Source organism: Durio zibethinus, chromosome 4 (assembly GCF_047325235.1).
Source record: "Durio zibethinus cultivar Kanyao isolate XHJ-2024 chromosome 4, ASM4732523v1, whole genome shotgun sequence".
NCBI classification, from domain to species: Eukaryota; Viridiplantae; Streptophyta; class Magnoliopsida; order Malvales; family Malvaceae; genus Durio; species Durio zibethinus.
Genome location: NC_143165.1, coordinates 5,054,569 through 5,066,448, shown reverse-complemented (window position 1 = coordinate 5,066,448; position 11,880 = coordinate 5,054,569). Strand labels below are relative to the sequence as shown.

The 11,880-nt window shown below is 30.8% G+C and overlaps 1 protein-coding gene across 5 annotated transcripts; it reads right to left on the bottom strand.

Annotated features, from left to right (window-relative positions):
* Positions 1 to 6,208: 6,208 nt before the first annotated feature.
* Positions 6,209 to 11,880, bottom strand: LOC111287185 (proline--tRNA ligase, cytoplasmic-like). Of its 5 annotated transcripts, XM_089759170.1 has the most exons (14): positions 11,703 to 11,880; positions 11,427 to 11,511; positions 10,920 to 10,967; positions 10,727 to 10,812; positions 10,553 to 10,645; positions 10,279 to 10,395; positions 9,697 to 9,884; positions 9,346 to 9,412; positions 8,540 to 8,662; positions 8,247 to 8,399; positions 7,754 to 8,038; positions 7,428 to 7,646; positions 7,072 to 7,165; positions 6,209 to 6,436 (listed from the first exon to the last, which is right to left on the bottom strand). In XM_089759170.1, the coding sequence occupies exons 3-14, from the start codon at positions 10,957 to 10,959 to the stop codon at positions 6,372 to 6,374; spliced, it is 1,530 nt and encodes a 509-aa protein (XP_089615296.1). In that variant the 5' UTR covers positions 10,960 to 10,967; positions 11,427 to 11,511; positions 11,703 to 11,880; the 3' UTR covers positions 6,209 to 6,371. The 5 variants fall into 5 exon arrangements, with proteins under 5 accessions (XP_089615296.1, XP_089615295.1, XP_089615293.1 ...); XM_089759169.1 differs by lacking the exon at positions 11,427 to 11,511 and having other exon boundaries at positions 11,703 to 11,822; XM_089759167.1 differs by lacking the exons at positions 11,427 to 11,511; positions 11,703 to 11,880 and having other exon boundaries at positions 10,899 to 10,967.

Here is an 11,880-nt window from a genome sequence, read left to right as displayed (position 1 = left end):
GTTTAATATTAGATTTAAAATTTAAATAAAAATTATAGATGATAGGTTAAATGATTAATTTAAGACTAAATGTTAAAATTATGTTTAATATATAAGATATAATAAGACAAAATAAAATCATGTTATAAATAAAATTAGATTAAATAATTTTATTTTATTTTATATTTGATATATACAAAGATTATGATATGATAACTTATTTATTTATCAAAATTATCATTAATTAAAATTTATATAATGTAAATTATTAATTTAATTTTTAAAAATATAATTAAATATGTAAGCTTAATTACATTAATTAAAAATAATTTGTGTTACTTTGAGAAGATTGAATAATATTGTACAAGAATATATTAATTCTTTTTACAATCTATATATCTCATTTTAAATACAAATCAAATGTGAAATAAAATTATTATCATCTTATCGTATCAATATTCATATACATCAAACATAATTTTAGGGTGTTATTCATTCCATGATTAAATGTATTTTTTTTTAAATAAGCACTAAATGTTATTAATTTGCAATCAAATATTTAAATTAGGATCACAATCTCATTTTTAATCACATTATATTTATTATAATTATAGATATAATAATTGTTATCGCGATCATTACATTCATCGTGTTCATTAATTTTTTTAATTTTACATAATTTATTATAAAATATAATAATAATAATAATAATAATAATAATCATTTTTAACCATTTTTAAAGTAATTTTATTACAGTTACGAGAACAATAATGTTCACAATTTTTTGTCATTATAAGGGTTTTTCATTCTCCAACAGCTTCACATTTATTTTATTTATTAATAATGTGACGAAAGTGGGAATTAGGTAAAAAAAGGTGTCAAATAGTAATTTCAAAAAGAAAAATGGGTCAAAGTAATATTTTAGTGGGTTCAGACACTTTAGTATAAAAAAGGTAAAAATATTTTGAGAGAGCTGTAATCCTTGCCTGCCTTTTGGCTTCACCACTTAATAATATATTATTTTATTTATAAATATTTTATAATAAAAAATTTAACAATAATACATTCATTCACAATTTATTTCTTTTCATAAATGTTCTTTTATTTCAATGCACACATAAAAAATAAAATCATGATAGATTACATAGGATTGGTGACAGAAATAATGATTTGAACTTGACATTCTCTTTGGCTTGACATTTTGCCCATGCTTGTGTTCCCCATCCATCATAATTAATTTGGCTTATGTTTTCCTCTGTCAATTTTTTGTACCTATCAATTCCACTAATAATCTAAACCTATGATATTGGATTCACATTTCAATTATGATATTATTAAGGAGATTGCTAGTTTGCTATCTAAATCAGATGAAGTTACAATTAGAAAAGAAATTATAAATAAGTTTGCATTAGTTTGATGGCATGATCAGTTTGTTTATAAAAATAATTGCAACATGTAATTAACCTATCTTAATTATTTGTTTAACTAGGGATCTAAGTAAGTGTAAAAAAAACTACGGATCTAAGTGAGCTAAAAACAAAAAAAAAAAATGGAAAGTTTATAGTTTTTTGAGCTTTAAGAGTAGGAATTGATATTTGAAATCTATTTTCATAGTTCTATTCAATACCTGAAAATATATGATTTATTATAAAGGCTAAGATAAATCATGGAAATGATAAATATGATAAATAAATAAATATATATATATATATATTTCTTTTTGTTCAAAGGAAGGCAAATGCCTGTTCAAAGAGAAAGGAGGATAACGGGGTTAGAACCCACCCCCATGTCTTTCTAAAAGCCTCTTAACCACTAAGTCAAAAGGTGAAAAATTATACATATATATATATATATATTAATGGGCGAGTACCATTAAAGTGAAAGGTAATACAACAAGGACTCTTTATTGAGAACATGTATGTATTTTAAGAGAGAATGAAAAACTAGGCGACCATTAAAAAGAAGTATAATTATAATTTATCCTTTTAGTATTAATGTCAATAAGCAATTCGTTTTTATTAGTGCAAATATAATTCGTTTTCATGGTTAAATGTGGTCCGATTCCTTAATTATTTTGAAAGGTTAGTGGTTGATTTATGCTGCAATGAGTAAAATATAGTTATGACATAAGTCAACGCATTCCAATAATGAAGGTGAATGCAACCACGTTAAGGCATACTAGAGATGTTTACATTCTTAATGTTTTTAAAGAGTTTCAAAAAGAATTTTTAAAAAATTTCAATTTGGTTATTGAAGATTATAGTTAAAATGAATCATTCTTTGAGTACAAGATCAATGCTTTTGGAAAATATCAAAATCATTTTGTTAAATTCAACTCTTCAATTAATTCAATTTTTTGTACTTGTATGAAATTTGAATTTTGGAGAATTCTCTGTTATCATATCTTAAAGGTGCTAAACTCAAAAAATATCAAGTTTGTATCTGAGAAATATATTGTAAAGAGATGGACGAAAGCTGTAAAGCTTGGAAGTGTAAGAGACATCAATAAAAGCACTAGAAAAAAAAGATCCTAAATTAGCTATAAAGAATTAAGTAGGAATGCAATTAAGTTGTCAACATGGACTGCTAAAACAAAAGAATGGTACATTGTTTTTAATAGAATCTTTAAAGGTAATGCTTAAGATAGAAAAGATTTCAACAGGTAAAACTAGTTGAATGGGTTTTAAAAGTTTAACAGTGAGCAACTTTGATGATTCTTATACAAAAGGTGACGAAGATGATGCTAAAAAATCTAATGTTATGGATGATTCAAAAATCATGAATGTGAAAGGATTAAAAATGAAAAGTGATAAAACTGGTGGTAAGCGCAAATTTAATAGTTGTTTTGAAACTCAGTCCAAAAAATGAAAAGGTCCAAGCACTCAACCTTTTAATCAGAATGTTGTTTTCATTAATCAGGTTAGAATTTGACCATTTTTTATAATAAGTCCAATAAGTTTACATGCTTATATTGGATTCAATAGCTTAAATTTTTCTTCTATTTTTCTCCTATGTTTATTTTAACGAATATGACTCAAATGCAAGGTAGACTTGACCATCTTTTGCTCTAAACATAAGTCATACATTTTCTTTGGTATGCCATTTTACTACACAGGACAAAGCAACTTCATTCAACCCATAAATTCAAGTCATTAGAAGGTTTAATCAAATATGATTTCTTTAAAAAATTTCAATTTACATGTATAGGTTAAGTAAATCTACATGTTATCTTTAAATAAGGTTAAATCCTTATTTCTTTTGTGTTATATACCTAAGTCTCATAAATTGAATTTCATTATACAACCTGTAGGGTCTACATGTTGAACTTAAAAAGCTTCCTTCAAACAAATGTTTCTTTATGATATTTTCTATAATAGTTAAGGTAACATTCAATAAGTAATAAAGATGACATTTTGAAGCTAACATTCAATAGCTGGTGGGAATGACATCTTAAAAATACTAAAGTTATAAAATGTTGTCACTAAAAATTAAGTTGTCAAGAGTTTGGAAAAAAAATGATGTCTATGAATTTAGTTATATCATTTTAAAGTTTACTTTAGATGAAATCCCATGAATTCAATTTTTTTTTTCTTTTTAGACAAAATGTTATTGTTGATATATCTATTGGAAACTTGTCACCTTAAATTTTAGCGTTATTGTTTTTGTTTTCTACCAAAATCTCATTAAGTTAGTATCAATTTAACTAAATTACCAATTTTATTGGCAAAACTTATGGTGACCAAAACAGAATTTGAAATGTGACATGTAGTAAACAAAGAAATCATAAGTACACAAGTTTAACTAACAATAGTTCAAATTTGTATGGTTGCGCGATCCTTAAAGAGATCACCAATATGTGGCTAATTAAAGTTAGAAAATTGACTAATTTATGCTTAATTAGATAAATAAATTAAGAATTAGAATATGTGAAGAATAAGATAATAAGGATGAGCAAACGTAATTAAATCTATATAATCACATTCAAGGAAATGCTTTCTTGTCTTTTGAATTACTCGCACAAATTATAAAATTTAGCTTTCTAAAAAAAAATTACTATGTTTCTTTGTCATTTTACAAAAATAAGACATTCAAGCCAAAAAATAATGAATATGAATTTCAGTAGACTTAAGTAACAAATCAAATAAAACTCCTTTTGATTGAGGTGAGACTTAAGAATCATGCTCTCTTCCAAGAGAAAATTCATTGTTTCCAAGATGCAAAATAGTAGTTAAGTTGCAATCAAAGCACTTGCAAAAAATAGGTAAAAGTCGCCATTGAAACTATTTTTTTTCTTAGGTACAATTTCTTTGTCACCAAATCTACAGCAAGTATCTTAACTTACTGTTAAATTTATTAAAATCTCAAAATCCAGCAAAAAAGATTCAATAACTAAAATCACATTACTTTAAATTTTACCTCTAGTCCACTGCAATTAAGATGTTTTCCAATAGTTAAAATGTCAAATGGCTATGTAGCAATCATGCTTTCATTTTTCTATTTCACGTTTGCTTCAGCATTATACTTTATATAATGATCGGTCATCAAGTTCAAGGGTTGGCTTAGCTTTAGGCACATCAAGAATCAAATAGACCATTTGTTAGTGGAAGGAAATAAGTCTTATAGACTTAAACCCTACTTCAAAAAGAATTAAATATGCCATGCTGAAATATCTTTAAAATGACCTTTGAGTTGATTCTGCCACATTGTATAGCCACCTTCATACTAACAATTGAGCATCATAGCAACATATTTCCACAGATATGAAATTCCTATTAGCCATGTTCTAATGATAATTTGTCATGATTTGTAATATAATTGTAATTAGCCTTAACTAATTGAAAGTGTAAAGCTATTTGATAGCACATCAATTATCAAGGAACTACAACTATTAATAATGTATGTGATGAATATTAATATATAGCTTCATTTTAGTATAGACTCCAAGAATTTATGGCATACAAAAAGCAAACTTGTAAGTTTGGCTTAAAAAGATTCTGTCATTATTATTTGGTGTGAACTAACCAACAGCATAAATATCATCATTTTCAGCATCAAATTCTTCAACTGCATGCAGTATTCAAATCTAAAAGCAATTTTTCTTGCTAGTGAATCTAAGCTAATTAGTTAGATCAAACTTTATTAATTAATTCATGCATGCAAAGCAAACTAAAGAAAGATGAAATGTTAAGAAATATGCGCCAAATAACTTGAAAAGGTATGCCTACAATACAATAGATCTTACACTTGGAACCAAAGAGATTATCTCCTGTTGATATAGCTTTTCTGCACCTGTGCCACTTATTATTGGACAAGCGTGATATTTTCTTTTCTGAAAGCATTTACAAATAAAACAAGTTAAAAAAGTAGTAAGAAAACTACTTCTGACACCGACACATAGTTATTTTAAATAGTTATCCTTCAAGAAATCACGTACCTTTGAACTCAAGACGATGCTTAAATGGATCATATCTTAAATCATTTGCTAAGAAATTAAAAATTAAATGAGAAAATTGAATGTTTAACATTATGACAATTTATCAAACATATTAAAGACAACAATGGAGGTACAAGAATTCCTTGTTGATGAATAAAATTTACCTTGAAGACTTGTCAATTGAATAAAAAAACCAAGAATTTCACGGAGATGGCTGATGGGTTGAATGATTTTTTGAAAGGCAAACTTGCTAATTAAAAGGAAAAAGCTTTAATCCTATCAAAACCTTGATTTTTGAAAGTATTTGATTGCTATTGTCTTCAATTGTTTTAGCAGCTATAGGAGTATTTTTGATCTTTTAAGAATAGGAAAAATTAAAAGATACAATTTGGACAGACAAACAAAAATATTCATTTAAGAGAAATTACTAAAGAAACGATCTACTTTTTGCCGTTAACGTTAGTTGGATTTCATGTCTACGTGCCAATATCTCTTTGGTCCCAATCAGCCAATTATAAGATTGTAGGAGACTTAATTGCACCAATATCTCTACAATTCCACCACACCGCACATAAGCCTAAGGGATCATTTGGATTCCACCAAAACATAAGTGCGGTGAGATTTGATCACTTTTATAATTTGACAAGTTGGAAATGAGGACATCCATTCTACAGTTGTAACTATTTTGCCATTCTGCATGTTTTGTAAATATTTTGCCATTCTGCATGTTTTAATCACCAAAAAGAAATGACAGATGAGTGACATTTACTCATGTAAATATTTTGCCATGCATCGTAGTGAACTCTTAACTATATGATAATAAAACCAAGTACTCTCATCAGTTTCATATAACAATTTCAAATTGAAAATTATCCTGTTAAGAATGGTCCACACACCAGCACAGCTGACATCAGACAGGGGACAATGTGAAGGAGATGGTCATAAAAAGAGAATAATCTTAGTAACTTCTACCCCAATAGGTCCATTTCTTTGCAGGCTTCCCAGAGGCAAAGCATTTAGTACCTGCATAATTTCATTTTTCATGAGAAGAGAATTCTATAGAAGACGTATAATCTCCTCTTTTCTTTTTGTGGATGTAAGGTTACAAATAATCAAACAGCATTTACACATGAATTCCCTCAATACTAATGTAAGCAGAAATTTATAAAATTCTAAATGAGAAAAGACTGTGTGTTACAAAAGGATTAAGTAAGCTTTTCTTTTTTGATACAAAAGTGGTTGCAGCCTGGAGAAGAGAGGGGGATGCAGGTGCTGAGATTGGAACCCTAGATTTATTAGATACCACTTCTTAAGAGTGATTACATGAACCAACTGAGCTAAGCTTCAGGTTCAATCACAATGACACATTTGCAATCACATCTCACCTGAACCAAGCTCACTGGGTGCCGGATTTTTACTTAATCCTTCAAATTAATTGAACTACTGATTAATATTAATTTATTATCTCTTATTCCTCTTAATGTAGTATGATTTCTCTAAATTTCCAATAATCTTTTGTAGTTTGTCACAGATTAAGATTCTTGGCAGTTGCCCATTAGTGCATGCTGGTGCAGTAACAGTTTATTAAAAAACAAAATACTACTAGTATTATGAGGGAGGGAAAGTATCCTATTGTTTAAAATAAATGCCTGCTTTACCTTCTGGGAGTTCAGGCTGTTCAAACGGGGTACAAAGAGACTTAGCTGCTCCCATATCACCCTTCGTTCGTGCTTTCACGTCTTTCTCCACATCCTACATTTATACAAAACATTAAAAGTCTTTTATGAAACTGAGCAAGACCCATTCTAACCAACAAATGCCTGGAGAGGTAATCTTGGAAATTAATGACGTTCTAAATATGATCCAACTCATTTTTATAACCAACAAAACACTTCAGCCTAATGATTCAATGCAAAGACTAAGTGTAGCAGATAAGCACTAAAGGAACACTGATTAAATACTAAATAGTCATGGTCCCTGTAAAGAATAAGGATTCTGCAAATTCAAGTCATACCTCCTCATCACACCAAGGAGCTAAGATCAGTTTCTTTTGCCCAAGAGCTGTTACAAACTCTTCCCAAGTTTTTACAACTTCAACACAGGCATCTCGTTTTTGTTTTGCAACGTCAAACAGGTTCTGTTGAATCTTATCCAACATTCCTTTTACTTGTTCAACCAAAAAGACTCTTGAGATATCAGTTTTTGCTCCATTGTCACGGCGAACTGCACGTACCTGTCAAACAAAGCACTTTTCTGGTTTTAACTGTATAAGTACAATAGCAAATTAATAAATAAAAGAATAGAAGGAAAGCAGCATCCAAAAAAAAAGGGGGGGTTCACCTGATTATTTGCTAAGTCTCTAGGTCCTATTTCAATCCTTAGGGGAACACCTTTCATTTCCCAGTTCGAATACTTCCAAGCAGGTGAGTAGTTATCTCTAAGATCAGCTTCAGCGCGAATGCCAGCATCTGAGAGGGTTGCCACAGTGGCAACACAAGCATCAAAAATACCTTGAGTATCTGCATCTTTGTAAGGCACAGGAATCACAATAAGTTGCAAAGCTGCTACTTTTGGAGGCAGCACTAAACCTTTGTCATCCCCATGAACCATAACCATTACCCCAATCTGAGAAAATTTGAAAAACAGTAGAAAACATAAGCAGAGTAGCAGGAATAAGGAGAAAAGAATAGAAAGGGAATTATATGGTAGTTAAGGATTCCAACCCCATGTAATCACCCAAAACCACAAAACATAAATGGTAGGGATAGCATGACAAAGGACTTGAAACGATAAATGCTAAGAATGTTCCAAGTAAAGAGACAAAAAGTTTTACCGTTCGAGTACTATACGCCCAGGAATTCTGCCAGACCATACCCTTCTCTCCCTTTTCATTTTCAAAGTTTATCTCAAACATTTTTGCAAAGTTTTGGCCCAGACAATGGGAGGTTGCACCTTGAATACCACGCCCAGTGTTTGGAATAAACGCCTATCATATTATGAACAGATTAAAAGTTCCTCAATTTATATTAAAGCACATTGATCAAGCAGACAATTTAAGTTCGTTGTTCATGCCAATAAGTAGAGATTGTTATTACATGTATATATGCATAATAGTTTATACCATACCTCGACACTAGTTGTGTAAAGTCCACCAGCAAACTTCTCTAGTTCACTCTTCCTGCCTTTTGTAACAGGAATAGCCAAGAATTCTTCATATATACATCGGTACAGTTCCAATATTTGAAGAACCTGAAATATAACAAAATTTAGACATACGTAAAGAGACCCAGCTGACATCCCTACCATTGTTATTGGCTACTAAGTCCCTCTTTTGCCTGTTTAGTTAACAGCATGAGATATCGCAAAGGATGTGAAAATGAGAAGCAGTACAACTATTCCAAGAGTGATTAGAAGTAGGAACTAAAGTCTAAAATCTACCAAGCACAAAGTATTTCAACAATAAATACATATAACTCAGCATGTCATTTTTGCCACCTCAGTCCCCCTTCCATAATATATTCACCAACAAAACCATATTTAGACACACATAAAAGGTTCTAAGGATCTAGCACATCCTTCAACGATACTTCAAAAGGCAAGACAAGTGAAATCTGTAACAGCAATGAAATATGACTTTGACTTTTGACACAGCACAGAAACCAACAAAATATTGAAATTATTCAAAATAAGATCACATGGGAAATTTCTGAAATGCTTACTTAAATACTTCATTCGGCAATTCTGAGGCAAAAATGCCATTTTAAACCAAAATTTAATTGTAGATAAATATGAAAAAGAAAAGGATCAGCCATGCAAAATTTCTATTTACTTTAACCTTCCCTATTCCATTGTACACCAATAGAACAATGGGCAAACTTCAGCTCTCTAAGGTTGAAATGTTGATCAAAGGTAAAAATTTAAGTCTATGCTACCTCTGTGTCTGCCTCTTCCTTTGTTGCAAAGGCAGTATGCCCTTCCTGCCATAGAAATTCACGACTCCTACAATTAAGAAGCAAGTTAGTGGTGACCAATCTATCATCAAATCCTTTTAAATTAATTTTCTAACTTGGCATCAAAAGAATTGAGAAAATAATGTTCTCATCTGTAAACATTAATAACTAAGGATAAGAAAATTGAACCAAGATTAGAAAATTTTACGAAAATTAACATCTCATTACATGTATGGCATACCATATCCCATCCACCGGGTGGAAGGAGAGGGGGGGAAAAGGATGCAGGATAACACCGGAAAAGCTAAAGTTGACCAATTTTAAGACAACTACCTGATAAATGGTGTGGGATTGCTAAATTCCCATCGAACGACATTGCACCACTGGTTAAGTTTCAAAGGCAAGTCACGGTGTCCTCTAATCCACTTAGAATAATAGGGATACATGACTGTCTCACTAGTTGGGCGGATTGCAATTGGCACCTCTAACTCAGACTCCCCAGATTTGGTCACCCAAGCAACCTGATTAAACCAGGATCCCAAAGCCATTCACATGTCATTTTTTCATTAGATCACATAACATTTCTAGTAAAAAAATGCATAAAACTTAAGTGTTGCATAAGTCCAGTGCTAAAAAGTATAAAAACATTGAAATATTGCCATTTTTTCAGCATATTCATGAAAGTATCTTGCTCAAATGAGGAAGAACTTGCCAAATTTGAGCCCTAGATAGAAACTAAACTATGGATTTCCACAAAATGAAGTAAATCATTGAAAACAGGGCAAAAAAGTTTAGGAACAAAATGAGTTTCAAAAGGCTTCAAAAAGTTTGATAAAAAAAGAAACCAACACTTTCAAGCTGCGAAGCATTCCACAAGGTCAATTATGCCAAAAAAAAAAAAAAATTGTTTCTCACCTCTGGAGCAAAACCCTCAATATGATCCTTCTCCTTTTGCAAAACGCCTGGAGATACAAAGAGAGGGAAATAGCAGTTCTTGATTTTCATTTTCTTGATTTCAGCATCAAAGAATGTCTGCAGTTTAACAACGTGGATAAGTTAACCGTGAAAGGAAACAGAAAGAAAACAAAGATCGAGGAATGAAATCCATAAATTTTTTTTCCTTGTAATTAATAAACACTTCTTATTTACATTTAAAGAGCAATATGAGTATAAACATCATATGACTCACTTGCATGATCTCCCAAATTGAAATTGCCCATGGCCTCAGAATATAACAGCCAGAAATGTCATAGTACTCAATCATTTCACCATTGACAACAGCCTACAAAAGCCAAGATGATGATATAACAATAAGATACTAAGATCTCAATAACATAGTATAACAGGCACTAAGTCATTGCACCTCAGAGTACCACTCCCCGAAATTCTCATCCTTGGTAAAGGAGAGACCCAAACCAGTCTCCTTCTTCACTTCCTTCTTTTTCCCTCCTAAAAATCAACAACAACAACAAAACATCCACACAATTAGAAACCGCCACACCTTTATGGCACATTACTAATGAAATCTAACCAACCTGAGCAAAAAAAATACTTACCACCTCCAGACTTGTTCTGCCTCTGCTCCACTCCAGCCATATCATCAACTTCGAGTACAAACAAAATAAAGCATTTAATTAGAACAATTAGAAACAGTACATACCTATCAGTTTAAACATTAATATCCCCATTAAGGCAAAATAAACCCCCTACCCTACTAATTACACATATTAATATAGTTTATCAACCTAATGACTTCAGTATCTGTTCAAGCCTACTTATGATGGGTCCTGAACATTCTAAAAAAATTCGTGGAGAACAACCATGTTGATTGGTGAACAAGCAATTACCGTTAACAGTTACCTAAACTTAGTAATTTTGACAAGATATAATGATATGACACTTAAACGATATAACTCGGTCTAAAATTTCGATAAAAACCATATATGAGTTTGGCATGTCAGACATGGATACGATAATTTTCATATTTTACATATGTTTGACACGAAATGAAACATATATGACAATGATACACGAATTGCCAGGTCTACATTTACCGCCTTTACCAACTTTGAGATCAAAGACAAAACTAAAAGTGATTTTTCCTGGACTGTCCGACGACCCTTTTACTTTATTAAAAAACAGAAACACCTGTAGGACACGTGCATTCAGATCAAGGTTCAGATGGGTAACCATAAAACACCCAAGAAAACTAGAAATGCTTAATGTTGTCAGAGTCTAGAATTAGAACAAAAAATATCATATAAAACTTACGAAAATATAAATGAAAAACTGCGAAAGTAAATAAAAACGAAAGCATGTGGGAAGATATGAAGTCTTACAGAGAAATGAATAGTGGTAGATTCTTTGGTTGCGTTAGATTCTTTTGACACAGTGAGGGGAAGTAAAGAAATAACAGAAGATAGGCGGGGCGGAGAATGTTAAAACACTGGATTTTGGTAAGCAATGAAATTTGCTTTTTTGTTTATTTTTTGGGAAATGGATGACCCGTTTAGTGGG

What these genes read in the sequence shown, in the direction of transcription:
- LOC111287185 (XM_089759167.1), bottom strand. Translation starts at nt 10,959, where the DNA reads ATGGCTGGAGTGGAGCAGAGGCAGAACAAGTCTGGAGGTGGTAAGTAT. An exon ending in AATCCCACACCATTTATCAG is followed by an intron (nt 9,413 to 9,696) that starts GTAGTTGTCTTA and finishes TCTTAATTGTAG; the next exon opens with GAGTCGTGAATTTCTATGGC. An exon ending in GGGCGTATAGTACTCGAACG is followed by an intron (nt 8,039 to 8,246) that starts GTAAAACTTTTT and finishes AAATTTTCTCAG; the next exon opens with ATTGGGGTAATGGTTATGGT.